The sequence below is a fragment of the Stenella coeruleoalba genome (assembly GCF_951394435.1).
Source record: "Stenella coeruleoalba genome assembly, chromosome: 7".
Lineage (NCBI taxonomy): Eukaryota > Metazoa > Chordata > Mammalia > Artiodactyla > Delphinidae > Stenella > Stenella coeruleoalba.
In genome coordinates, this window is record NC_137153.1 from 57,545,013 (window position 1) to 57,572,651 (window position 27,639).

General features: G+C 40.5%; 1 protein-coding gene across 19 annotated transcripts in view; it reads left to right on the top strand.

Moving 5' to 3' along the window:
- Nucleotides 1-27,639, top strand: part of BNC2 (basonuclin zinc finger protein 2) — a 425,725-nt gene that overhangs the window by 288,523 nt on the left and 109,563 nt on the right. For 17 of the 19 annotated variants that reach the window (XM_079927977.1, XM_079927978.1, XM_079927982.1 and 14 more), the window contains one exon: nt 8,232-8,467. The exons of the other annotated variants lie outside the window; for them this stretch is intronic. In XM_079927977.1, the coding sequence (XP_079784103.1) occupies nt 8,232-8,467 (236 nt within the window). The remainder of the gene's footprint in view (nt 1-8,231; nt 8,468-27,639) is intronic. 19 annotated transcript variants of the gene reach the window in all.

Here is a 27,639-nt window from a genome sequence, read left to right on the forward strand (position 1 = left end):
TGTAACCCTGACTCATCTTCACTCCAAGCATCTCTTTTCTTCCCCGTACTTGTTAGTTTGGTCTTGATTCTTTGTTCTCCTTTTCTTTCTCCTTGTACTAAGGTAGTGGTCTTCATGCTATTGTCTTGCCTGCCCCCAAAAGAATTTTGAAAACAAAGTTCCATCCTAACATTTCCATATGCTGAGTAACTTGCCAAGGTCATGCAGCAAGTTGGTGGCAGAGCTAGCATTTGAACCCTTGGAGTCTAGCCCTAGAAACTCTGTCCTTAATCTGGAGGATAACAGGCACTCTTGAAACACTGGGAACTTCAAATCATTGTTCTAAGTCATTATTTTTTCTCTTAACTCTTGTTTCCAGTTCACTGTCCCCAAATAACATTACCACAAATGAAATCATATGTTCACTGCAAAGTCTTTTATCATTCATGTCTGCAAGGAAAATTAAGAAGATAAGATAATATATCCATAAATGGAAATTTTATTGTTTAATTTTTATCAAGAGGAATAAGATCAAAGCAATATAAATATTACATATTTTCATAATTTATTAAACATAAAGTAGATTTTTGTCAGAAATGCATCTGTCAATAAAATGGATAGGGCAATAAATTTTTTTCTTCCTAGATTCATGTATCAATAAATGAATTCATGTATCAATAAATGAATAGTACTTACTGTAAGAAAGAGGAAAGGTACACTATCGGTTCCTTCCCCATTTTTGCAGATCTAAGTGCTCAGACACCTGTTCACATGAATACGTGGGACTAGGAACTTTGTCACATTGTCATTCGGTTCTTAGAAATCATTTCAGATTATGTGCCAACAATTACACAGTGACCAGTTAGTTTCTCTTTGTTTCATCCACCTTATTACCCAGATGTTGTTAGAGTCATTTACTTTCTCAATTTCTGGAGAAAGACATTAACAAGACATAGCAAATGCCAATTTATAAACTTAGCTGTTAGTCTTTCACTTAGGGGCATATCATTTATTCTTGTATACACCAAAAAGACTGAGAAAATTAAAATACTGTGTTAGTTATTCAGATGACTTCTGCAATATATCTTTTTTTGAAGGTGATAACTTTTATTACTGCATATTTAGCTTTCTTAATTGATGAAAATTTCCACCAGTGCTCATGGCCAAATCAGGCTGAATTATCATTGGGAAAAGAAATGAACTCACATTTCAATACAAATGAATGTATTAATATGCATTTTGAGAAAAGTTGTAAATAATAAATTATGAACTGCAATTCATAGGATAGTTTGCTAAAACAGTCTAGAATAAAATGTGGAGCTAATAAAATTAATAAGTGTACAATAGAAATGCTATTTCGCATTACTTAATTAGTAATGATGCACTATAATGTATAACTTAAGATTTTTATGAAATGACGAGTATGTTAAAAGTCAGGGTATTACTTTAATAATGATTGTGTGTATCACAATCTGGTGTTGGACTTTAGGAAAAAAGTAGATAAGAGCCATATTTTATAAAAACATGGTCAAACTTTTAATGTGTTTAATGAAACAAGTTATATACTGCTAAAAATTAAGTGCTTTGGCATTTAGGTCATAATTTAATTTTATTTCTATTAACAGGATGTAGACATATTCAAAACTTTATAAGATGAAAATGATTAATCATAACAAATATTTTGATGGTATTTGATTAAATGGGTAGTAACTGCCTTAGTAAGTGATAAACATTGTTTCTGAATTTCTGTAAAATTCCTATCCACAGGTTTTATTCAGTGCATCTTCCAAATTTCATAGGTCTGGGAAAATATTCAAACTGAATTTAAACATCACATGTGCTCGGGGGCTTTTTTTCCCAGGTGATGACACCTCCTGGGGATGAGTGTCAAGAATAATTGAAAAGAATGGAGGGAAAAGCCATTTTCAGCATTAGACACTTTTGCTTTGCGCTCACAGGATACTTCCTAAAAAGTGATACCTTATTAAATAGGAATGCAAGAGGTGAGTGCATGACTGTTGCCCATTTTACATAATGTCTGAATTCTGAATGCTCCAGCATAGACCCGAATATCAGGTTCTAGCTACCCTTTACTTGTATATGCATAACCAGGGGAAGAGGGCCCTTTTCCAGGTTCTTGGTGTTTTTATTAATCCTTAAACAAGGCTTCACAAAGCGATTCAAACTGGCCACTATTTTGACCCCCCAGGAGAGCTTTACACCCTGCGCCAGTGCACTGTATAAGTCAAGTCAGAGTTATGCCTTTATTTGGTAAAGGAAAGAAGGGTATAGTTTTCACAGGAGAATTGGGGATGGATAATCTGCATGAACAGGCGGGCCTGTTCTCAGGGGGATCAGTTTTAGGAAAGAGTAAATATGGGATTACAGGATCTGGAAATTGAGTCCCCATGTCTGCGTATCTCTAAAAGGCCGGTGCATACCCCAGGTTTAGGCAGATCATCATTTGAAGTCCACTGAGTCAGGGCATCTCCCAGTGGAGTATTGCAAACATTTCCTACCCTGTTCACTTAACTCGTAAGTTATCCTGCCCTCTAACTCACCTCTGTGGTTTTCAGTGGCATGTATTGTAGGCGTGTATGTCAGCATCACCTGTGGTAATTTTTCACCCGAACCATGACCATCTCCCTCTCGACCCTTCTTCCTTAGGGGTTGTGGCTCTGTGGCCATGTGTCCCCAGCTGACACCTATTGCTTTAAATAAACTTCTGGACTCTCGTCAGAGTTTTACATCTAAAATTATAAGTCATTTTCACCTTATAAAATGTTTAATATTTTCCAAATCCTATTAATCAGAAATAAAATTATATTATAACCTTTCCACAGGTTTTGGCCTGCAGTGTTAAGGTTTCTTACAGACTGCCCATCTGACTTTTCCGTATTTATCTTCAACTCTTTTGCTGCAAGCCTGACACATTCTTTGGATATTCAGTTCTCTTACACACACCTCATTAGTGCAGTGGTTCTCAAAGTATTGTCCCTGGCCAGCAGCGTCAATGTCTTGTGGAGACTTGTTAGAAATGCCAATTCTTGGCCCCCACCCCTGACCCAGTGAATCAGAAACTCCAGGGGAAGGTGGCCCAGCCATCTGACCTGTGTGTTAACAAGCCCTTCATCTGATTTTGAGACACATAGTGTTTGAGAACCCCTGCCTTAGTTCCGTCTACCTGGACTGTCGTCCTCCTTTCTCGCTTGCTGATGACTTACAAGGGTATTCCTTCCCGGCAGAGTGGCCCTCTCTTCTGTGTCCTACAGTACTTTATCCCATCTCTTTTACAGCAAAGATGACTTTTGCATCTGCATGCGGTACCTGCCTTGGTGAAAAGTTAAGTGCCAGTGAATAAACGCATGTATGCATGAATGAAGGAGAAGAGCATTTTAGGAGGAATGGTGTTCAATCAGGTCAGCGGCTATGGCGAGATCATGGAGACGAATGAAGGGAAAAGCGATGGGGTTTTGTAGTAAGGCAGGTGTTCGTGACCTTTGAAATGCTTGCTTCAGCAGAGTGATGGGCAGGAAGCCCAGATTGTTGGGAGTTAGGGACTTCCAACTTGATGAAGACTTGCACGTTTCCAGAGTTGCTTATTGACTGTTTATCTGAACGTGTGGTAGAAAAAGAAGTTCTTGGGAGAAATAACTAAGTGACCTTAGGCCAGTTACTGACCCTCACGGAACCTGTGATCTCCGAATAGGCAGTCATAGTAATACCTTGTGTTGTAAGTTTTTTTAAAGGATTAAACGAGATTATTGTAACCCTTTAGAATGATGCCTAATATTTAGTTAGTACTTAAATGGTCATTTCCTTTATTCCCCTTCCCCATACAACAATAATTTTTATTTATTAATGTTGTTGATGGCATCCATCACCCTTTGCAAATTTGTATGAGATATGAATTGTTCAGGATACCCTCATTCCAGTCACTGGAGAAATTGTGAATTGCATTTAGCCTGGAACTAACATACCTTGTTGGACCACTGACAGCTCCTTTGAAATACATGTTATCTAGCTGGAAGGACACCCCAAAAGGGTAGTTGTCTTAGTTAAGGCTCTTTTAGATACAAATTACAGAATCCTACCTCAAGCAGACATAGAGAGAGAGAAGGGGAGAGAGAGCTTTTGTTGTCTCGTGTAACTGAAAATTCTGGGAGGGTCCCACCCTCAGGCACTGCCATAGCTGTATCTTCTGGATCAAACAACATTGTCAGTCCTTAGTCTTTCTCAGACCATCCTGTGGCTCAACTGTCCTCCATGTGACTCTCATTCCCAAGCATATTTGCCAGTTACAAATTTCAAGAAGAGGGAAGAGCTCCCTAGTATTTCTAACTGAAAGCCTGGATTCAATATCACTCTTTAGACTTAGGTCACTTGCCCATTCTTTTCTGCTTTTTTTTTTTTTTTTTTTGCGGTACGCGGGCCTCTCACTGTTGGGGCCTCTCCCGCTGCCGAGCACAGGCTCCGGATGCGCAGGCTCAGCGGCCATGGCTCACGGGCCCAGCGGCTCCGTAGCATATGGGATCTTCCCGGACCGGGGCACGAACCCGTGTCCCCTGCATCGGCAGGCGGACTCTCAACCACTGCACCACCAGGGAAGCCCCACTTGCCCATTCTTAAACTGGTTGTTTTGGCCAAGGAACTGGGAGGTACTGGTTTTCCAGGCCTAGCTTCAGGAATATTCTGTTCTATGAAATAAATGGTACGAGTGTAGGAGAAAAGGGGTTCCCTGAAGGGAAATCCAGTTTCTGTTCCCAGAATGAAGGGGAGGCACGGCAGGCGAAACAATTGATATCATATTATTGTACAGACAAGTGCTTTTCAAATTGTGCTTCTGGGAACTCTAGGGGTCCCACTGAGATGCTTACACAGGAGGAAGGGAAGAAGAGAGTAATGCGTGGTGGGAAGTTGTCAAATTCATGCTCACTCGAGCTTTATTAAGAGTAGCTTCACCTTCATATATTTTTATACCCAATTTCTGGCTAAGATTTCATTTGAAAGTGGAATTTTGGCAATACCATTGAAATAGGACAATTTTAGCAGATGGTTAGGTCCATAGCTCATAAAGGTAGATGACCATCATTTTCCCACTCCATCCTGCTGAACAAGTTCTTGCCCTACCTTTCCTTCGTTCCCATTGGCCCAACTCATATTACTAACCCACCTGAGATCCAGACTTGAATCCCCCAGTCAGACATAGGAAGAGCATGACATTAGGCAGAAGTCCAGTTCTCAGTTTACTGTTATTATGACAGTTTAAAAATTGTTACTTAACCCTTTGCCGACCAAGGAGACGTCCCCTCCCAAAGCTGTTGTCAACTTGGTGACGCAGTACGATCCAGCAGTTATAAAGCAGAAAATTTGATTCATTCAAGAAATTTGACTGAGCATAATCTTTGATGATATGTTTATGCTGAAATTTGCAGTTGACATCTGCAAGCTGAGCAGTTTAATTTTTCAAGCCTTCCTCTGTGGCTCATCTCCTAGGTAACTGCTGCTTAAATCACACCCGTGGGACTTTTTCCTTATCAACTATTGACTTTCTTTAACTATTTGGCCCGCCCCTTCATTTTCCATATCAGAGCCCAAAATGTAGCTATTTGTGTAAATAAAGTTTTATTGGAACATAGACATGCCCATTAGTTTAATTTAAGTCTGCTCTGTTTTCCCTCTATAGTAGCAGAGGTGAGTAGCTGTGAAACATGGAGCATGGCCCATAAACCTAAAATGTTTACAGTCCGGACTTTTACAGAAAAAGTTGTTGACCTCCACTGTATATTTATGTGGCCTATTTATTTATGTGTCTTCCTACTTCTTGACATGTGGCATGCTAAAGAATCAGTAATGTCCTTTTAATACTCTCACTCTCTGACGGTCCCACAAGCATATATAGGGAAATACTTTTGCTTTTACCTGTTCCACCTGTGCTCTTTCAATTCTCTGAACAACTTCTCTTTGTTTCTGTGCCCTCAACAGTTTAGTCCTCTTCATCTTCTAAAACTTCCAGCCCTTTTTAAGGAGTGAGAGGGAGAGGGGTGACAGCTTTCCGCCTGGCCCTAGGACACACTGGTGCACACACCTGCATATACTTAATGCATAGATACAAGGTGCCGAACACATGGACAAAAATCAGGTTTGGTGTCATTTTATTTCCCCTCTACTCATCCCTCCCAGTTTCATATTTGTTGTGCTCACAGCAGTATAATTTTGTGAAGAAGTGCTTGATATGGGCCAGGAAGGTTGATAAAGGGAAACGGAAGAGGAGATTTCCCTCGACCTGCATGCTGGATTTCTGTAAGCAGAGCAGCGACGCATCAGAAGGCTGAGTAGTTAAGCTGTACTTGAAGAAAAACAGGGATAATAATACCTCTTTCCTGCATTTTTGCTGTCTAAATGCCCTGTGGAGTGAGAGAAGACTTCAGTCCCTGCGCTTGCGAATCCCTTATCTTTCCCAAACGTTAAATTAATTTTTAAAGCTATTTATTCAAAGTTGACTTAACCACTAGAATAGGAAAGATCAGACAAATCAGCTGTAAGAAATGAAGTACGAGGAAACCCGAACTCTTTGACAAAGTATTCCTGGGAGTAAATGTGTTGAATGAAGCCAGCGGGTAAATGATAAGGGCCTTTACACTGTGGATGTAAGAAGGCAATTTATCAAGAGTACATGAACTCTCCAGTGACCACAAGTCAGGAGGAAACGAGAGTGGAGGAGGAGCCCTAAAAAAATACACTTGAAATACTAAAAAGTGTGAGTGTGTGCTCGCGTGCACTTTTAAATACGCACATTAATATGCAGAAATACCGGTGTATTAAAAGAGGAGCTGCTCAGAGTGTACACATACGGTAGCCTGTGCTGTTGGGGGAGAAGGTATTAAGAATGGTTTCGAGCTTGCAGAAACCTTGGGTGCTTGCAGGTAGAGTTAGGATTTGAGCCTGGTGGTTGTTTGATACCCATTTGCCTGACTCATGAGATTAGATGACCATCTTTCAGGCTCACATGTTTCTCTCTTTTAAGCTTCAGAAGGTCCTGTGTACAATTCTGATAGTTGAGCTAATGCTCTTGTGTTCTCTTCAGGAGTTCAAAGCACCTCTCATTCGTTATCTCATTCATCTTTTCAGCATCTCTTTGAGCCCTGTAGGTGAGACAGCACTATCTTAGTGGGTCACTTTAGAGAAACTGAGGAAAAATGTGGTCACATTATCTGCAGTAGGGTTCCGGGTAACTCAGATAAGGATGGGAATGAGAATGTATGGCTTTATCTTGGCTTTCAGAGCTAGGGAGAAGAGATGTAATTTCTTAGATTTGAGGAGAAAAAAGCCTAATTGTTGAAATATTAGTTCCACTAAAAATATTTACTCTGAGAATGGTCATCCCCAGTTTTCTGCGCTGAAACGACGCAGCTGAAATACACAGAAATTCTTGTACTTTGATTGTAGTCACTTTTTTTTCCAGTTTCATCTCATACTGAGCCGTTGTCAGAGCTGTTAATAAAATACCTAATTATGACTTGAATTCCTTTTCTTGTTTGTTTGTTTCTCCTGTATAACTTTTAGAGAACACTGAACTAACAGCTAAACAGCCAGAGGGGAATTTAGGAGAATTAAGTCTTGGGATAATTCCCCTTAGCTAATTCAGCTTTGAGGTAAATGACTAGTCCCCCGACCCAGAGGTCAGCTTTCCTTATTCCCTCTGAGTTAGTCCTTTTTCCCCTGTAAGTCTAAAGAACACCTTTCTTTTCCTTTTCAAACCATCCAGGTATCATAAGGGGTGAATCTTACTCAGAAAAACGATGCTGGTTGAGCCCGCTCTTGTGGCTGAGTTGGCAGTTGTGTGCGTGTTCCTTCTTTTGGTGCAGGGAGGGGACTACCGTGGTAACTTGGGTTGAGCCATAGTTCAATTAGCAAATTAATTAGTCAGGTTTTTAGCGCCAGCCACAGTCATTTAGAAACCTCCTCAGTGGCTCTCTTCCTGAAAGCCAAATGTATTTTGTATTTGCTGTCGTCTGCAATTTATAAACACACGGAATCCAAAAAAACAAACAAACAAAACCGGGAGGAGGTGGGAAGAGCACTATTTACATTGCACAGTCCTGCTGAGACATCTGTGATTATGATCCAGCTATTAGACATGGAGCCCCCTGTAACTTCCGGTAACTCGTTTCTCCTTTCTTTGTCTCTGCCCTCTCCTTTTTATCTCTTTATTCCCACCTGCCCCTGGACCTCTGGCGGGACCACCGCAGCCTTGGATAAGCTCAGCACGCAGCACCTCTACCACCCCACCCAAGTGGAGATCGTGCAGTCCAACGTGGTGTTTGACATCAGCAGTCTGATGCTCTACGGGACGCAGGCGGTGCCTGTGAGGCTCAAGATCCTGCTGGACCGTCTCTTCAGCGTCCTGAAGCAGGAGGAGGTGCTGCACATCCTGCACGGCCTGGGCTGGACCCTGCGTGACTACGTCCGGGGGTACATCCTGCAGGTAGGGGGAGGACGTCAAGCCGGTGTCGGGGGCCAGCTGGAGAAGGGCTGGGGTAGGAGCCCTCGGCAAACCTGCCCTCCTTCCTGCCCCTCACAGGCCCGGGCATGCACACCCCATTCTGGTTAACGTGGTCCTTTTGGCAGGCTGCTCAGGGAATTGGAAGAAAGGAGCTGTGGGCCAGCAGGCCGGCATCCGGCCTCAGTGGTGAACGTTAGAAAGGAAGTAGTGGCCTGTTGCCTAGGGTTGCTCTGTTTGCATTCTTTTGAATTCAACTCCCTCTCTCTACAACGCGGGCCTCCTGGCTTCCCCAACAGGCCTTATCGAAGCCCTACTAAAAGGGAGGGTACGGAGGAGGGTGATGGGTGTGCGAAAATCTGAAATTGCACTTCATCTGGGTTTCGTAGGGCTGGTTCTCACGCTTACTTGGTAGGTTTGGTATTTTCTTGGTTGTCTCTTCTCTGTACCCTAACCATTTATTGCTTCTTCATCCAAGTCAAAGGAACACCTCTGTAAACTCCCTGCTTTTGTAATCAGTAAACCCTCACATTCCAAAACATGCAAACCTGGTTGTAGATTTGGCCTTCACAGCACCTGTTCCTCCAGCTTGAGCCCCTTCTGTGTGTCAGGGGCACTTCCGGTCTGGTAAGAGTCTTGAGACTTTTCCGGAGGGCCTGCAGCCTCCACTCCCCATGCCCCCAGCCTCCTCGCCTTTTCCATCATTTTTTGCTGTATGTCATGAGTCGTTTTGCATTGTGTACTTTGCCTCTGAAATGTTTTTATGGCCATCTGTCTTCCCACGACACTTGAAGGGTAAATGTTTGAAAGCAGCATGTTGGGAGACCCCAGGATCCAAAAAGACTACACTGGACGATGAAGAAATACTCCCTCCTGCCAAAGGAGATCACAGTTGGAGAAGGTAGAATCTGAAGTGATGTTTTGAAATTTCTTTTGGGGGATAATACCAGGAGAATTGACCCATTCCAAAACAAAAATTGGTTTTGGTTCTGCCAGCCTTGTTGATGGCCCGAACCACCCTGTGTTGTGTGTGAGGCTGCCAGCTTGGTATGTGATGAGTGGGGGAGAGGGCCTTGAGTCTCGCCCTGGCTTTAACCTGGCGTGAACACACACACGCTCCTGTCATTCTCCTGTGTGGTACCACCGGGTGTTAGCCAGGGCGAGCGGATGAGGGATGCTGAGTGGAAGTAGAGAAAGGGGGAAGGTAGGTTCACCCGCCTGCTCCCAAGACTGCTTTAGTTAGCGTAGAATCATTTCGTAGTGAGACGTCAACTTGGAAGGCACAGGGCATTTGGCCCTCAGAAGATGAGATGGTGCTGATAACAGGAATAATTATATAGTACGTTTTCAGTTTATACAAGACTTTCACAAGCATTCTCTCATTTGCCCCAGGTTGGGGACGTTTCAGTGGGGTGAGTGGAAAGTTAAGTCCTGGGTGATCAGGGGGTCCTGAGGCGGTGCAGGGTCCAGGAGGAAGGGGCCAGGAAGAACAAAGCATGGAACCAGTCCCACAATCCCCGCTTAGGCCAATCTGGAGACACACACAGTGCCATGTCTTTCTACAGTTGTTTCCACACATGATTATTAATGTCCGCTTGGGATGGGTTCTACCCTGCAGGAAGGAACAAACCTCTTGCAGATTTCTGAATGGCACTGTCAGCTTGGCTAAGCACTCCTTCCTTTATAAACTGTAGGGTAGTATATGCCCCGACCTCGTCACATCTTTACTGCCTCCAGCGCAATGCTTCGTTCTGTCACCAATGCTGTATTTCAGGTCCACGTGTCTATTTTTGCCTGAGATAGCGGGACCATACACTTGATCTCTTACTGTTGAAACACAGAGATACGAGCATGACTGTGATTAATTGCCATCGTAACCACCCAGTGTCCCGTAGCATTCTGACGGCAGTAAATACAGAACCTGCTCAGTGTTCTGTGCTGTAGTCCTGATGTTCTGCCTTGAACGGTGCCTGTTCTTTGTTTTACTTGAAATTATTACTTAGGTGTTCATTTTTTCTCAGCATTTCCACATAACTGTAAGACAGGCGTAGAAAATGTACTCCATATTTAGTTTTGTGTGAGGGCCTAGGATTTAAAGATACAAAATTACAAGAGAAATTAAATTTCAGAGGAAAATTCAACAAAACCACAAACTAATAGTCTCTTATTTTGGGCTGAAATACTGCCTAATAAAGAACACTGTCACTTATTGTGATGATTACTTAATTGCGAAAATTATAATTAATTTTCATTAATGTCTTAGAGATTCTGAGAAAGTCTCAAATTTAATGTGATCTGTTTTCTCCACTCAGGGTCTGAAATTGACGTTTTGAGAAAGTCATAGACGATTTTTATATTCGAGGAACACTGGGTTTCGTTTCTGTCTTGTTTTATCGGTAGTACTGATGTCATATGGATTTTATTTAAATGATGCTTTTTGTCATTCAGCATTTATCATCTACTTGTTTCTTGTGAAACCAATTCTTGGTTTCGGAAAAAAGCAAGAGGTTGAAGGACACAATACTGTTATTTATGTAGTGAGAAAATGCTCATTTCCTTGAAAAACAATAAGCAAGAGCTGGACTATAGAAATAAACCTTTTTTTCTCTAAAGCAATGTTATTTGATTATTGGCCAGTACTTTTAAAATTATATATGGTAATGATAAGGTATGCTCAGATGACTGAATATAATTATATGTAACATTTTTGAGCAGGTAGACTATAAAATGTGCGTCCAGAGGTTGTGGAACCCTATAATGCACGATTAGTGTACAAGTCATTTTATCTGGCTAAAACTCAATTGTCTTGTAGCCCTCAAGGCATCAATTTTAGCATTATTGCTCTCAACAACAGTATATTGAATATTATGTCAGTTAGAGGAGAATAATTATCAAGGCAAGTTAGGGTGGCTGTTAGTCTTACCACATATTGACTTGGTTAGCAGCTGGCTATAGATTGTGTTACTGGGCAAATGAAGATGTACAGTAAGTTGAACTGGTGAAGCCAGGATATTAATTTAACTCTCTCTGGGCCCAAACCTACATCCCTGACATATAAACACAGCCACTTCTGGTTTCAGAAATAGTTTTGAATGTGGAAGAATAGCAGTGTCTGATCTGATTTTGAATTTTGGGATGTGGGGGGAAAGAAGAGCTGGCCGTTCAAACCTATCCTTTGCAGGCGTGTTTGAAGAGGTTATTAAAAGAGAAAGGGAGATGATTGTGGTGGCACAGATATATTTGGGGCTAGCAATATTTTCCAAGAGTCCTGTACTGTTTCTGTAAAAATTGCTTTTCACTTATGTGATTATCTGTGTGATTCATAAGCTAACCAGCTGGCTAAGACTTGCACTACAGTGACTTAAGAATCCAGGTAGTATCTTAGAGGTGAAGAACCCAGTATTCTCCTGTGTACCAATCAAAGTGTTCATTCAGAAAGTGCCAGAAAAGTGAAGTAAATTTTAGGCATTTTCTCACAAAACAGAAAAAAGGAGGAAATAGGCAATTTGATCTGAAAAAGCAAACTGTAACGGAACATGAGATATTTTTTTCTGCTGCTGAAGAGTTGTTCGTATTTCAAGTCTACATCTCACAGTACGTTTATTCACAGTGAATAAAAGCAGTGTCCTGTTCTTTCCCCATTTTCCTTGTCTCTGGCCTAGGATATAAGAATATGGGTGATTATCATTGTTGAATTTAATCATTTAAACATCAAGTGTTCACACAGTCTCTCTGCAGTTTGAACGTGTAACTGACTTGCCTGGGTTCATACGCCAGTCCATCTGTGGCGATCTCCTCCTTTGCAAATGAGTCCTGCCAGAATTCAGGGAACCGTATCAGACACTCTGAATAATTAGCTGAGGTGTCAGCAGCCTTGTGAGAGGACGAGCAGTGATGCACATTTCAAGTCACCTGTGTCTTGAAACAATCAGGACTAATAGAACAATCAACACTCTAGAAGAACATTTCCCAGAGTATCCTGGGTGCATTTGTCTTCCGGAGATCCGACCTGAGCATTAGGCGGACCTACACTCTGGATCCTTTTCTTAGAGCCTAGTGATAACATTAGCATCATAAAGGCTCTGAGAAGTTGGTTTCTGAGAATAGACAAGTAGCTTCCACCAACCTTACCCGCTTCATAGCCTCTTCCTGTGAAGTTCATCAGAAGTCTTCCATTCCTGAACACACTCAACTCTTCTTCAACTTAGGGTACTTGCATGTGTGGATTCTTCTACCTGGACTCCCCTTCTCGTCTCTCTGCATGGGCAATGCCTTGTCCTTTAGGTGTCCACCCACTTTTTCACGGAGACCTTTTCAGTCCAGCTTAACCCACGTAGGTCTCTTCTCATGCGGCTCTATCTCAGGATTCTGTATCCCTCAAGCTCCAATACAATTTAAAATCAATCAAGTCAACTGTTAAAATGTTTTTTTTCCTGGCTTCCTCACTCGGGAATGCCACAGAGGCAGGGTACTCAATAAGTACTTGTTAAATGAATGGGTAAAGAAACCTGCTTCACTTGATGTAGCTTGACATTTCACCATGGAACCCATGGACTATCTAATGACTTCAGTGGGTCCAAGGGCCCTTAGTCTTTCTTCAGGTGTCCTGGGGACCAAAGGCTGTAATAGCAGCTGGGCCATTGAGGGCAGTAAAAAGAGAGGCAGAAGCTCCCACACACACCCCCTAGCTAGTGGTCTGTGTAGAATAAGTGTTTTGTGGTATCCATGTGGTAGGAAACATCAATATTAAGCAAACACTTGGATTTAAGCAGCCCTTTGCGGAGCAAGTTCACATATGTTTCGCTCTTTGAATCCTCTTTCTTATACCACCCTCTTGTAGATATTGCCAGTGAATTAACATTTGTAGTTGTTGAAGCTCAAGTAACTTTTCCATGATCACAGAGGCTGCAGACTGGCACAGTGGGTGTACTGTAAGCTTCCTGAGGGTAAGAACCCCTTACCTCTTGTTTGTCACTGTAACCCACCTCCCAGCACCCAGCCTGGCATGTAATAGTGCTTACTAAATATTGGAGGGAGGAAATTTTGAAATCTGATTCCAACGTGGGTCTCTGACTCAATGGGCAGTGTTTGGGTGGTTTCTGGCTTTGTTTTTTAAGACTACCAAGCTGTATTTCCAGAATGTGATATGTAGGGGTCTTGTGGCATCAAAGTGGTGTGGTTTGGGAAACAGAGAAGACCTGAGAAGTGCTTAATGGCAAAATGAGGTGAAATTGGTTCCTCTTTTGCGTTCCTTTTCTTGCCTACTTCCTGATACTCCACCTTGTTTCAGGTTCCCTTTGTTCTCTGATTTCCACGACGCAGACTTTTCCTCTAGATCTAATACTTAATTATGCTTCATTATAAATGCTCATCTTTGACTTACCTTTTCAGGGATACATGCCTTTTGTAATTGAGTGTATAAAAGGAAAGGTTTTATAGCTAATTAGTAAGATTGCGACTATATCATGTGCAGGGAGTGGAACAGAGGCGAAGTAGCTCTTTTCTCGGTCCATAAAAGGATATCAAGTTGGATAGTAAGGGGGCCCTGGCTGTTGAGTAAGAAGATCGGGCTCAAGCCTCAATACTGCCACTGATTATTTATGTGAATACGGAAAAATGTGCCATTCTTACACATGGTTCCTTCATCTCTAAAATTGAGATAATCCTTTATATCTCTCTTGCTTTTGAATGGCAAAATGATGAAATAACGTGGATGAAGTCATGAAGTTGTAAACTCCAATTCCAGTTGGTACTTTTCACTTACATCTATGCATAGAGCTAGGTCCGACCAGTTAACAGCAGGGCAGTATCAGGGGCCAAACATGTTTCTCTGCACATGTTCAATGCTTAGGAAAAGATAGGAAGCACATTTTAGCGATTAGTTAATGGGATAAATGTTAGTCGTTTTAGTAAGTAAACCCTGAAATACTAGTGGCCTAGCACAATAGGAATTTCTTTCTCCTTCTCAGCGAGACCAGCCGACGTTCCTGGGTGGTGAACACTTTCTTCCCAGAGGGGATTTGAGGAGTAGTAGTTTAGAGCCTCTGCCGTTTTATGGCTCTGCCCTTCTCTGGGACCTCAGCTTCCTCATCCCGGTGGCAGTCCCAAGAGAAGGTGGGTGAAGGGGTGGTGTGGGAGGTTTTCATGGACCAGGCCTGAAAGTAGAGTGGGTCACTTTTCCACGTGTCGCTAATGAGAGCTTACGTCTCATTAGGGCCATGTGATTGAAGGGAGCTAGGACACTAGTCCCACTGAACAGTCGCTCCCAGCTGTGCCTCTGCCCCTGCAGGATGCCCGCAGGTCAGTGCCCCTCTCATGTGTGGTGGAATAGCCAGCATTCTGCCTTCTTTTTAAACGGGCCAGGAAAGCTTAGGGCAGAATATTAGTGTAGTTAAGGCAGGTTCTTACTGAGTTCTGGCTGCAGGTCTTACTAAGTGTGTGAAATAGACTCATGTCTTTATCCACCTCAGGCTAGGCTCCCTCACCTGTAAAGCAGGGATATTGACTACCTCATGGGTTTATTGTGAAGATAAAACAAGATGATGCACGTAAGGCATTTAGTCGTACTGCTTGCTAAGTATCCAGTAAATGTTAACTGTTAACATGATGATGAAAACGATGATGATAGAGGCTGCTCGAGACTGTTGCCAACCTGGCCATTTTAGAACTGTGTGCATAAAGCAGGCTTAAATCCTGGATATCTTATATTTCACCATGCCTCTTAGAACAGAGTGTCTTACCAGCCAGTCTGGTAAAAAGGTAGCTACTATTGAATTGTAAGTAAATAATACATACATACCTATGCATATACATACATATACACAAACTTGCATGTACATATGTACATAGTACATGCTTGGTTTTACAAATAAGAGACGGGAGAGTATCATGACAAAGATTTTGGACTTTGGAGTGGAACAGACGTGGGTATAAATCTTGGTTTTACCTTTTGATAGCTCTGTCACCTAAGATAGGTCATTTAACGTATTTGAACCTAAGTGTCTTCATCATAAAGGCTATTCAGATGATATGTATGAAGTCCTTAGTGCAGTAAGTAGCCCACAGCACTCTTCTGAAAATTAACCATTACTACATGGTGTGTGCATGTGTGCTTTTTTTTGAGTAATGACTTAACTCCATCTATGACTATCATTTTATTACCATTGCACTTCTCTGTTTCATCAACTCTTTCAATACCCTTCCAAGCACCTGGCAAAGAATGAATGAGTACTCGATAGATTTATTTAAATGATTAGAGTATCTGGGCTTTCACCCCATTGCGTAAAGTAAAACTTATTTAAAATAGTTACCCTTTTTTTATGGCTATTATCTGACCTCACAGATTTTGAGGAAATTTCTGGAGCAGAAAGAAAAATGGATCTAGGTATAAATTCATTTAGGTAGTCCTTTAAATAACCAATTTTGTTGATTAATTACTATGTACTGAGTACACAAGAGAAGATCTCTCAGGAAGCCTTCACTCACAAGGAAAAAGCATCTGTTAACAAATTGTGGGAATTAAGCTCAAAACTATAAGAACGTACAGATGACCCATAGCATTGGCATAGAGTGGGATTATTTGACTCCAACTGAAGATCGGATTATCACCACCATGGTATAAGGGGTCTCCGTATCATTTCAACATATGTGAATCTTGCAGGCGAGAAGGATCACAGGGGGATCAAGATCCCCCTGTCTTTGGCAGGGATATACAAAAGTAGATGGTTCAGGACAGTGTACTGTATTTACAGTGCCTGTTTTCCCAACCACTTGGACTATTGTATAGATGGTATCCCAGCAATCCTCCTAACCTCCCTATTAGAGAGAGAGTTTCAGAGACTATTATCGTAGCTGAAGGCCTCAGGCAGGGTCAGAGCTGGAAATGGAATACAGGAATTTTTGAATCCCTTGCCAAAGCGCTAACAATTTGAACAGCAATGAAAATAAACACCTTATATCCAAGGACGTAGCTTGATGTTTTGTGCTCAGAGCTAAAATAAAAATATTCCTCCTTTTACCCTTGCAAAGTAGAAATACATAGCCCACCAAATTCTAGCATGGAATTCAGTGACTACTGGAATAGGATTTATGTCTGTGGGAGATGGAGGGAGGGTTTTTGTATTGCATAGAAGGAGCAGAAATGAGCCCAGAGCTCACTGGCCATTTGCCATTGGTAAGAACCAGTTCAGATTTACTTGAAATGGATGTTCTCTGTGATGGCGTTGATTAAACCATATGATCTCCAGAGCAACACTCTTTTATGCTCCTTGTTGAATCTAAAGTCGAAAGTTCCTGAGCTTTGGGTCTAGACCTCCGTTCTACCACCGGTTAGCTCTCTAGCCTTGCAAAAAGTCAGTAATTTCTATGAGCCTCATTTTCCTGATGATACCTACATAATAGGGTTTTGAGGATAACGAGAAGTAATTTGTTAAGTTCATAGTGTTGCTCAGTAAATGTTAATTCCTTAAGCTGAGCGACTTCCCAATTCCCCACTCACCAAAACCCTTAAGTTCCTAAAGCAACAAAGCTTTGTGATTCTTCTCCGTGTCCGTATATTTCATTTGAGCTACTGTGTTCTTTTCTAATGTTTCCCCCAATTTGACAGAAGGGGCAAGTGGAGAATGAGAGGGGCTTGCTCAGGAAATGAGCTCTATCATGACTATAGCAAAAATCACGGGAAGGCTCTCAAGACCCAGCCCTAGCCTACCATCTGTTTCTTTGGAGTGACCTACATTTCAAATACTCATACGCGAGATCACGAAGGGCTGTGAAAAGCAGAAAGGGAGCTGAGGATCGGTGCAGGTTTCTAGAAGCTTTTGCTAAATCTGTGCAGATGGGACAAACATAAATAAAGATACACTTTTTTGATTCATGCATGACAGCTATGGAAGTAATGCCAGCAGCAACTGGAAAGTAGAACGCGGGCCAGTACATTTGCTAGTAGGATTCAAGTGACCACTGCCAAATTGAATTACTCTAGGAAGACCTGTTGAAAGAGGAGATTCTTCAGGAAGAAGAGAGAGATTGTTACTTAGTAGAAGGGATGGAACAAACCTTTTTCCGTTTAGGAAGAGTGTTAACATTGGGGAGAGTTATGAACAAGTTTAAGGGAGAGCGTTGCATTTCGGTTGGGTGAGCAGCTTTGAGCTGAGGTGTTGGTGAGTGTGGTTAGGCCAATCTGGGCCTGTTGATCAGAAGCTGTTCTTCATTCACATGATGTTTACGTCACCATCCGTTTCTAAGGGGAGGGACTAGTGATTCTGCTGGTTCGCAGACCTGACATTTGCTGCTAAACAACTTAAAAAGGTGGATTACTGGCTAGTAACTGCATAAACGGTTATTTTTAGAAATTCACCATTTGAGGTCCTGTTGCTATCGAGGAAGTATTTTCATTTGTTGGTGGCAACCGAGTCACCTCTGTATCCCCTCTCTTTCTTTCTTTCTCTCTCTCCCTCAGTCAAGGTAAACCTGGGACGAGAGACTTGGAGGGTAGGCTGGACAGTGTAGTTTTGCGTTAGCAGTGCAGTGCCTCGTATGGTCACAATAGACCATAGTACCTCAGACCCCAAATTAAGAGAAGGAGATATTGGTTGATACACATTTACTCTCCAGAGCGCATCTGCAATTTACTGTGTGTTTCTCACCTCTAGCCCCCAGGAAAGCATTTTTCAGAGGCTTTGAGAACTGAAGGTCCTGTCTGTAAGGAGAGGTTTCCTTGTTCTCATGTAATTTTCTCTCTTTAGCAAAGCCATAATAATAGTGTCAGAGGCAGCTTTCTAGTTAGAATGAGTAATGTGGTTACTGTATTTTCTATTTTTATTTTAATATGTTTTTCCTGCTGTGGATTTTTTTTTCTTTTTGGTTTTAAAAATAGCAGTTGAGTAAATGTGGTAATTCGAAGAATCTGGTGCACATTGCATCCTCTCTGGGATGTGATTCTGAAGGAATACTTGTCTACAACGGGCATTTTTCCCCCCCAGATTCCTTAGTGGAATAAACAGGAGAATGTTTGGAACACAGACCACTGAAAATATTGGCTTATGGTCAGGCCAGGTTAGGCCAGGCTTCAGAGAAATTGACATTTAAACCATAGAGTATCTATACCATAGGTTTTTGCCTCTAGAGTATCCGTCAGTATTAAGCCTGTTTATTTTACGGTGTGTTGATAAGACACAGAATTAGGTAGGTAGCTGGAGATGCACCTTAAATTGGTTCATTCGTTTGCTTCTTTTAAAAGTACAGCACACAGGTTTAGAAATTTTAAATTAACAACAAAACACATTTAAATTCCCCTTGAAAGAGTAATTAAGAGCTCTTTGTCTCTGTGTCCTGTCATCTCTGCCAGAATGAGAGTTCATGCTGAGTATATTCCATTGAGTCAGCCATCATTCCATCACCGGCAGGAATCACTTTTCCACATATTGACATGTGAGGGAATGTCTGCTTGCAGTAGCCATGGGCTCGTGCCAGATTTTGAGATCCATAGGGGCAGTGCTGGGAGCTTTTCAATTCTGAATCAGAGATCCAATTCATAATAGCTGAGCCAGGGAAACTGGGTTGAATCTGTGGCCAAATCCAAGGCAAAAAGCTCTTTTTTTCCCCTTTCCCTTTTTGCAGTGCTTTATTGCTTTAAAATATGAGTGCCTCTGTCCATTGATCCTCCGGTGTCTTTACATTGGATTCAAGTTGTGGTGTCTTAGGTGAAAAGGTCAGTGTTTTATTCATTCAGCCACACATTGATGGAGATTAACTGAGAGCAGTACAAGACATTTGCATCCTGTTAGACCTAGGGCACCTGAAAGAAGTTTCTTTTTCTCCCTACCCTTCACTCTGCCTGCTGCAGAGGAGGATGGCCCTGTCTTCTGGGAGTGGGGGAGGGTTTTGATTGGCTGTGTGTTAACTGCCTCAGATCCATGGTCATAGGGTGAGTAAGAACCCCTGAGAATCAAACATGTCATCTGTGTAGCCTCACCTGATTTAGTGCTTTTCCTCAAGTCTGAGGTGTCTCCAGGGGACTTTTTTCCCTTGCAGCACTGATCTTTCAGTGAGGTGCTAGTGTCTGTCCTGAGCAATAACAAGGAAAAACCATGAAGTGTGAACAGTTCTTATTAGGCGGGTAAATGTCATTAACGCCTTTGCAGCCTTCTCTGCAATCTGAATGCTCTTGTCAAGAGAGTGACTTACTGAGGCCTCCTGTAAAATCATATACATGGAATTTAAGAGACTGAAGTTTCACATTTTAATTAAGCAAGGTCATTAAGCTTCCTTTGCTTATGGATTTTTGTAGTCAATTACACTTGTGTCTGATACAGACAGACGCTCTCCAATAAGCCTTTCGAAAATCTACCTACAAAAATTATTTTTAAAATTTGAGAAATACTTGATTTACTTTAAATCAGAGTTTTAGGTAATTCTTAATGTTTGTCGGGAGTAGATGCTTCTCTCTGTTTTAATTTTGTGGAGACCCGTATACTCATGCATTATACCTGATCATAATATGCATGTTTTCATATGTGGTGTGAGAAGAGTTAGCATTTCGACTTAATGAGTAGGTCAGCTGGTTTAATAAAAAGTCTGAAGTGCATAGTGTTAAAATAATGATTTTATTATTTTCAGTACTTATACAGAAATCTTTCTCCAACCATGAGTTTGCCTTATGTAAAATTCTAGTATTTTCCTGAACCAAATTTTTTTTTTTTTTTTTTTTTTTTTGCGGTACGCCGGCCTCTCACTGCTGTGGCCTCTCCCGTTGTGGAGCACAGGCTCCGGATGCGCAGGCTCAGCGGCCATGGCTCACGGGACCAGCCGCTCCACGGCATGTGGGATCTTCCCGGGCCGGGGCACGAACCCGCGTCCCCTGCATCGGCAGGCGGACTCTCAACCACTGCGCCACCAGGGAAGCCCTGCCTACTAATTTTTAATAAAGAAAAATGAATTGAGACATGTGGCTAAAGCTTTGGGGGAAGTAAATCCAGAAACTTATAGGCAAGTTAGAGGTGGAGAATGGAAATTAATTAAATGGTACTTACTATTACTAACTTAAGATGTATAATTTAATGTGTTCTATTTACTTAGGATACAATCTTTGTTTCAGATTTGATTCATCATCCCTTTTTTAACATTTCATTAGGTGATAAGTTTTCTTTATGTTTTGTGTAATTTGTTCTGTTTTTCTATTTTGATGGTTCAGGAAAATGTATTCATTCAACAAACATTTACTTGAGTGGCTGCAGTATTCAAGTGGTAAAAAGGCACCGTGACCCTCTGTTACAGCTCTCAGGTTAGTGGAGATTGGGGCTCAAGTTAAGCTAAAGGAAAGCAGAGGCCATTCGTGTACATTTTCTAATGAATATATAAGCACGATCCGTAAGCAGTGCAATAATGAGTTATATGTAAATAGACTCTTTGGACATATTTCCAACTTGCCTGAAAAGTTAATGCTTTAAGGGATTTTAAACATTCCCTAGCTATCTTGCTTGTACTGTTAATTTAAACTCTGCAATTAAATGACTGACTAAACCAAATTAATTTTCAGTTCGGCCCATACTTTTTGAATTAAAAACATTTAGTTTAGTTCGAATGAATGAAATTTTGCTCTCTATGATGGAAAACTCACCTATTCATTAGATCACAGAAGTTAAGCAGCAAAGATGCATTTCCTTCCAATTCCTTAACACACAAATCCTCGGACAAGTTAATAAAAACTTATTTTAAAATTCCCTTTTCGTGAGAATCCAAATATGATCATTTTAAGCCCTATTAGGATCATTTTGCAAAAGCTACCCAGGAAGTCACTCACTTAGAACAAGAAAATCTCTTGTGGAATTACTGTGGCCAACACCACTTGGGGAGTAACTGGGCCAATTAAAATGTAGATGTTTTAGATTAAAGTATGTTGCCTATTCAGATAAAGAACATCAAATTTGGAATTAGTCTATATTCCCTTTGTTAGTTAGATTTCTTCACATGTGTCCGTAGATTCTTCTTGTGGAAAGTAGTCTCAGGTTTTTGGAAGCACAGTAAGAGGGTCCATCTGACCACACCATCTGCTTTGTCCTCTCTCTTCTCTCTTTTCCACCTTACACCTAGATTCAGGCTGTTACTATAAATTATGATTTCCATGGTTCACATTTTAGGGTAACTTTGACAAAGAGATGTCTGGAGTATCAAGATTATCAAAGATGTTCAGTAAAACTTCTTCATAAATGTTTTTCAGGGCACCAAATGGAAGGGAGCTTTACTGTGTTATATTTCCCATGTGGAAAAGTATCTGGGACCTGAAAGGGGCACACCCTTGGAATGGGAATACTTCTTAGAAAGGAACTTTATAAAGAATGCTGTGATGTGTAGGGTTTTCATGTGTGATTTATTCACTTGAGCAGAAGGTCCAAACAGCATCCTGGGTATAAGTTGTGCTTTCCCAGACCTGAGAAGTGTCTGAAAAGTTAGATTTCACAAACTTTTTAGATTTGCCTACGCTATGCCACAGGTCACATATGTCTTGCTAAGCGTCTGGTTGCCATTTATTTTAGTCAAGGTTTGGCTTTTGTTAAAAACGTTGGATTGGGTTTCTTCGTAAAAGATGTTTACCTTCTCTGTCACGTGTTATTTTATATTAACAGAAAGGATGGTAGAATTTAAATGCCAGTGTTATGTGGTGACACAGGAAGGTGTTCTTTTTCTATGGTGTTCTTTCTTTCATTTTTTTGAGATATAGATCTTTTAATCAGTTTCACTTAGTAAATATTATCTGAATGCTGAGGAGGGCTGGGAAGATCATGGTTCTTTTGTTGTTACTCACTTATTTACAGCAGTACTTGTGAAAGGGTACTATGCAGATGTTAAATATAAGAACACTTTCTAAAGTTTTGCAAATAATACTTCTACAGTGTTCTGAGTGGGATGGAAGGAGACCGAATGTACTTATGTGTTGAATAACGTCAGACTTTCATGGAATATATTGAAAAGATACTCCTTTTAGTCATTGCCTATGTATTCTTTTGGAAACAGTGTTCACAGAATTAAAGCATATTTTCCTACAGAACAAATATGTGAATGGTACATACATCTTCCCTTATCTGGAGTATGTAGTTGAAAAACCTAAGTAATTCTGTTAAGTCTAGAACCTCTAAACATGTTTCAGGAGTATTTTTCTGCTTAGAATGAGCTCTGTAAGATGCCATATAATTTTTGCTTTGTAGTTAGTGTTTGTGAACAGCATAGAACTTAGTGAGATTGGGAGATGCTAATATGCTAAGTGTCATACTTGAAATATTTCGTTTTTTTTTTAATATAAATTTATTTATTTGTTTAGTTTTGGCTGCTTTGGGTCTTCGATGCTGTGCATGCACTTTTCTCTAGTTGTGGCGAGCGGGGGCTACTCCTCGTCGCGGTGCACGGGCTCTAGGCGCACGGGCTTTAGTAGCTGTGGCTCGTGGGCTCTTGAGCGCAGGCCCAGTAGCTGTGGCGCACGGGCTCAGCTGCTCCGCGGCACATGGGATCCTCCCGGACCAGGGCTTGAACCCGTGTCCCCTGCATTGGCAGGCGGACTCCCAACCACTGTGCCACCAGGGAAGCCCGAAATATTTAGTTTTGATAAAAATAATATATTAAATAGAGGGAGTTCTCCCTATAAAGCTGAACTAACCTTGAGGAACATGCAGGCCAGTGTGTAAAACAGACAGGTAATATAAACAGATTAAAAACTGTTTTTGTTAATAAAAATTTAGTTTAGAACAAAACCCAAAATTTGCCTTAGAAAATGTTTCCAAATTTTTCTCTTATTTCATTCCCAAATAAATCTTTGGGGGCAAGAATAAAAATGTGAAGATTCGTCTCTTTTTATTTGAACTGGAATATTAGCTTACGTTAGAATGCTGTGAAGTATTTATGGAATAAAGATAGAGAGCTTTATTAATGTTATCATTTCTGTGGACAGAGCTTAAAAACAAGACTCTGAGAGAAAGAGGGGAATGCTTTTTTCTCCATGTCAAGTAGGTTCTGCAATTCATGATTATGAAAACAGAGGAACACAAAAACAAAGGTCTGTGTTTTCATGAGTTTTAAATTATGAGGCCAAAAACACTGATTTAGATGTAATAAAAATCCATATACCTCAGCTTATTAGTGATTTTCTTTTAAGACTTTCTGCAGAAAAGAAATTGCCGGACTTCACAAGAAAGTTCACGTTGGGTATTTTAGATGGCCTTTATAAAATTTCACCCACATTTTGTACTTTCACACAATGTTACATGCCCTTAACAAGATCAGTAAGAATGAAGTATGGAATCCTGGAGAGGAACATTGGGGGAGCTTTGGAAATGTGGAATGGAACCCGAGTACCAAGGGTATTGAGTGGCAAGTTAAAGCATTTTATTTCATTGGAAGTCGATTCTTGTTAAGTAAGTGATGAGTTTATTAGTTATCCACTGTTGTGTAACACACCACCCCAAACTTGGTGGTTTAAAACAACCACTGTTTTATTGTTGTTCACAAGTCTGTGGGTCAGCTGGAATGTTCTGCAGTGAACTGGTACTTTGACAGGATGGAGGCGGGTGTGGGTTGGTTGGTGTCAGATGGCCTCAATTTACACATCTGGCTGTTGGGTTGGGACTGGCTGTCTGTTGGGAGAGGGAGGTGGTAACTGGTTGTAGTATAGCTCATCTTTGAGCCAGGTAGCCTGGTCTTATTCACATGCAGATAGCTGCAGCGTTCTGAAGAGCAGCAGGAGAGGACAAGTCCACATGCTCAAGCACTTCTGAATATCTGCGGGCTTCATATTTTTTAGAATCCCATTGGCCACAGCAAGTGACATATGCAAAACCCAGGGCCAGAGTAGGGGGTGATTATGATTATTTCAGGACATGTGTACAAGGAAGCCTGAAGAATTGGGGGGCCAGTACTGCAATCATTGATCACCAGACTCTAGTGCCTTAGGAAGCTTCATTTGATAGTGGTATCATGTGGAACTGAGGAGAGGGAAGCCCTGAGCCAGACTCTCTAGTTAGAAACTGTCACTGTAGTTCAAGTAGAAATAACCCTGGCATTAGGGTAGTGGCAGAGAGAGTAAACAGCAGTATTAGATAAAACCACTGCTAACTGAATTCGGTAGGTAAAGGAGAGAGAAGGTGTTTGTAGATTGATTCCAGGCTTCAAGGTTGGGTATATGGGAATCTCAAGAACTGGTGAGATTTTGGACCTTAATTATGTTTGCAGTGAGCATAGGATATCTGTGCAACTTCTAAGGCAGTTCCCACTCCTCTGTGCAGGAACATTAATATGAAATGAGACTGCATCTTTGAAATTCTTATTGTTTTTAATCTGTTGCTTTAGAATTCATGGCCTTGTCCCAGTGCCCCCTTGACCCTAATCCTTGTGGAGATGATTAAGTGACAAGAAGTGTTTCATCTCATCTCTTAAAAGCACATGGACAACTTCGCTGTAAGCAAAATGTTTCAAAGTTTGGATTTCCTAGTTTCATTTCTCAGAGTTCAACATATGCTTAGGATTTTTGAGAATTTAGTTTTACAGGTATTTCTTTGAGATTGTTTTTTTATATTTAGAAGTATTGTCAATTTTGATAAAAGTTAAAAATTTGGTAATATCAGTATTCCTTTGTAAAGCATTTTATGGTCCAGGTTTCAGAGCCAGAGTATAAAAGTTTTGCTGCTTTTTTAATCATTCTGTTCATAATCTGGGGTTTAACTCCTCCATATTGCAAATTTTTTTTTTTTTTTTTTTTTTTGCGGTACGCGGGCCTCTCACTGTTGTGGCCTCTGCCGGTGCACAGCACAGGCTCCGTACACGCAGGCTCAGCGGCCATGGCTCACGGGCCCAGCCGCTCCGTGGCATGTGGGATCTCCCCGGACTGGGGCACGAACCCGTGTCTCCTGCATCGGCAGGCGGACTCTCAACCACTGCGCCACCAGGGAAGCCCTGTAAATGTTTTTTGTAGAAATCATGTCTAGATTATTTATGAACATGTATTAAGGCTTCTTCCTGTTAAATGAGTAGAAAATCAGTTGGCCATGGTTTCTCTGTTCTTCTTATACGTGGATGGAGAACCTTTTGTGTTGTTGTTTGGGTTTTTTGTTAAGGGCATGTGATTTACCTGCAAAAGAAAATAAAGAGAGGGACTTGGAGAAAAAGAAACCTTAGTGCGTGATTTTCTTCGGGAAGAAAAGTATGAAATTTATCATTTAAGACTAGGGTACATAAACTTATATATAATAAATGACAAAATGTATCCCAATTTTATATTATGGTCAGTTAAAAAGGAGAGGATAAGGGAAGGGAAAATAACAAAGGAAGAAGAGACAGGCAGATTTTTAAAAATGATCTTCTGTTTGTTTGTTTGTTTGTTTTAACAGTTAAAGCAACGTGGTTTTGCAACCTTAGGTACAAATCAGATAGAATTAGGTTGCATCGTTTAGATGTTCCATTCCTACTATTGTGTGATTCTTTTATTCATGGTCATCTCAATTACTGTGAGGCTAAAACAGGAAGACTTCCACAATCTTAGATCAAGGAAGAAATATTTTTCTCCTAACTCAGAGTGGATGGCCCTGCCAGCCACCAAGATGATAAATAGAGTAACAAGAACCTGTTGATTGGCTCTTGGGGTTCATAGCACTTGAAGCTTACAAAGGGATTTCACTTGTACTGATTCATTTAGCATGGAGGTCTATTGAGTAGATAAAGCAAGCTTTATTAATTTTGTTTTATATGTTATCAAACTAAAACTTAGAGTTGGTAATAGTGAAAAAACTTCACAGTATTCAAAACTAAGTACTCAAATTTAGATATTCTGATATCATTTCTTGAGTTCTTTACATTATGTAATGTTTATCTTTAAATAATTATTTAGTATGAGGCTATTTTTAAAAGCATGTACATAATTATTGATTTATTTAATGGTCACAATCAAAGTCTATCTGTGTTAATGTAGATTTAGATGTCTTTAAAAGCAAATTTTAGAAGTCAGACATATTTTTTAATGTTACATTGAAATGTCCTATGTTACTCATAAGAGCAGCTGTCTTAAAATTTGATTTTTCAACTGTGTTTCTCTCTAATAAAATTCACTTCTATAAAATTTTGCTAGCTGCTGTAGGAAGACCTATAAAACATTCATTTTAACTCTAGTAATATTTATCCTGCCTTTTCCTTGTTGGCATTTGTAAGATTTCTGAATGGCTTGCTATTTAGTTTCAATATATTTCCTTTTAGTAGATGATTTACAAATAGCAGTGTTGAAAAATGTAATGTTTGTTTTAAGTTTATAAACCAGAGATTGAAAAAATGAGATTGTGGATGTACCATGTAATAAAAATAGGGAGATTTTTATTCCTATCCAGATTTAGTTTCAAGAATATGAGTATTTGATTCATCCTGATTTTCATCTTAACAGCTATTGCTACATGTTTAAGCAAAAGTAATTTATCTCTCCATTTTTCTTAAATCTTAACACTTATAAGCTGTCTTGTTTTCATTGGCTTTGATTCAGAATTATTTCAATCTTCTATGCTTTAGTCCTTACATGTATTTATATCATAGATCAGTTGATAGATTTTTTTTAAAATACACAAAAAGAGTTGCAGTGGCTAGAATCTCATTTACTAATTTATTATAAACACAGAATAATCCAGGCATTTAAAAATTTTTTTTAAAAACGTGTGTGTCTGCGACTTAATCTTTGTATTTGTTTCTAGAGGCTGTGCAGGGTGTTTCCTGTCCAAGGCACAAACCGTATATTTCATTTGTCATATCTAATGTTTTTCATATCCGGAAATCATGCTGCATGTTATATTTTACAAGACTTCATAAAAATAAGTGATCCAAATAAAATTTATAGTTATTTTTAAAAATCTGTCATAGCAAAATTATCTCTTTCTCTTCTCTTTCTCCTTCTCAGATGGGTACAGATGGGATTATAAAGTTTAAACAAATGTGTGTTTTCAAATGAAGTCTAAGTTTTGAAACTAGACAGTCATCCATTATTCAGGAGAAGCTCGTGGTATGTCGGTAAATGCATAACAACAGCTCTCTAAATTAAAAAAGACCCGAATTGCCTTGTTTGCTGATTTCTATGGTGAAAATAGCCCACAGTGGCTGATTTCAGCCTCTCAGCACAAGTCACTGAACACAGGGTTGGGAAG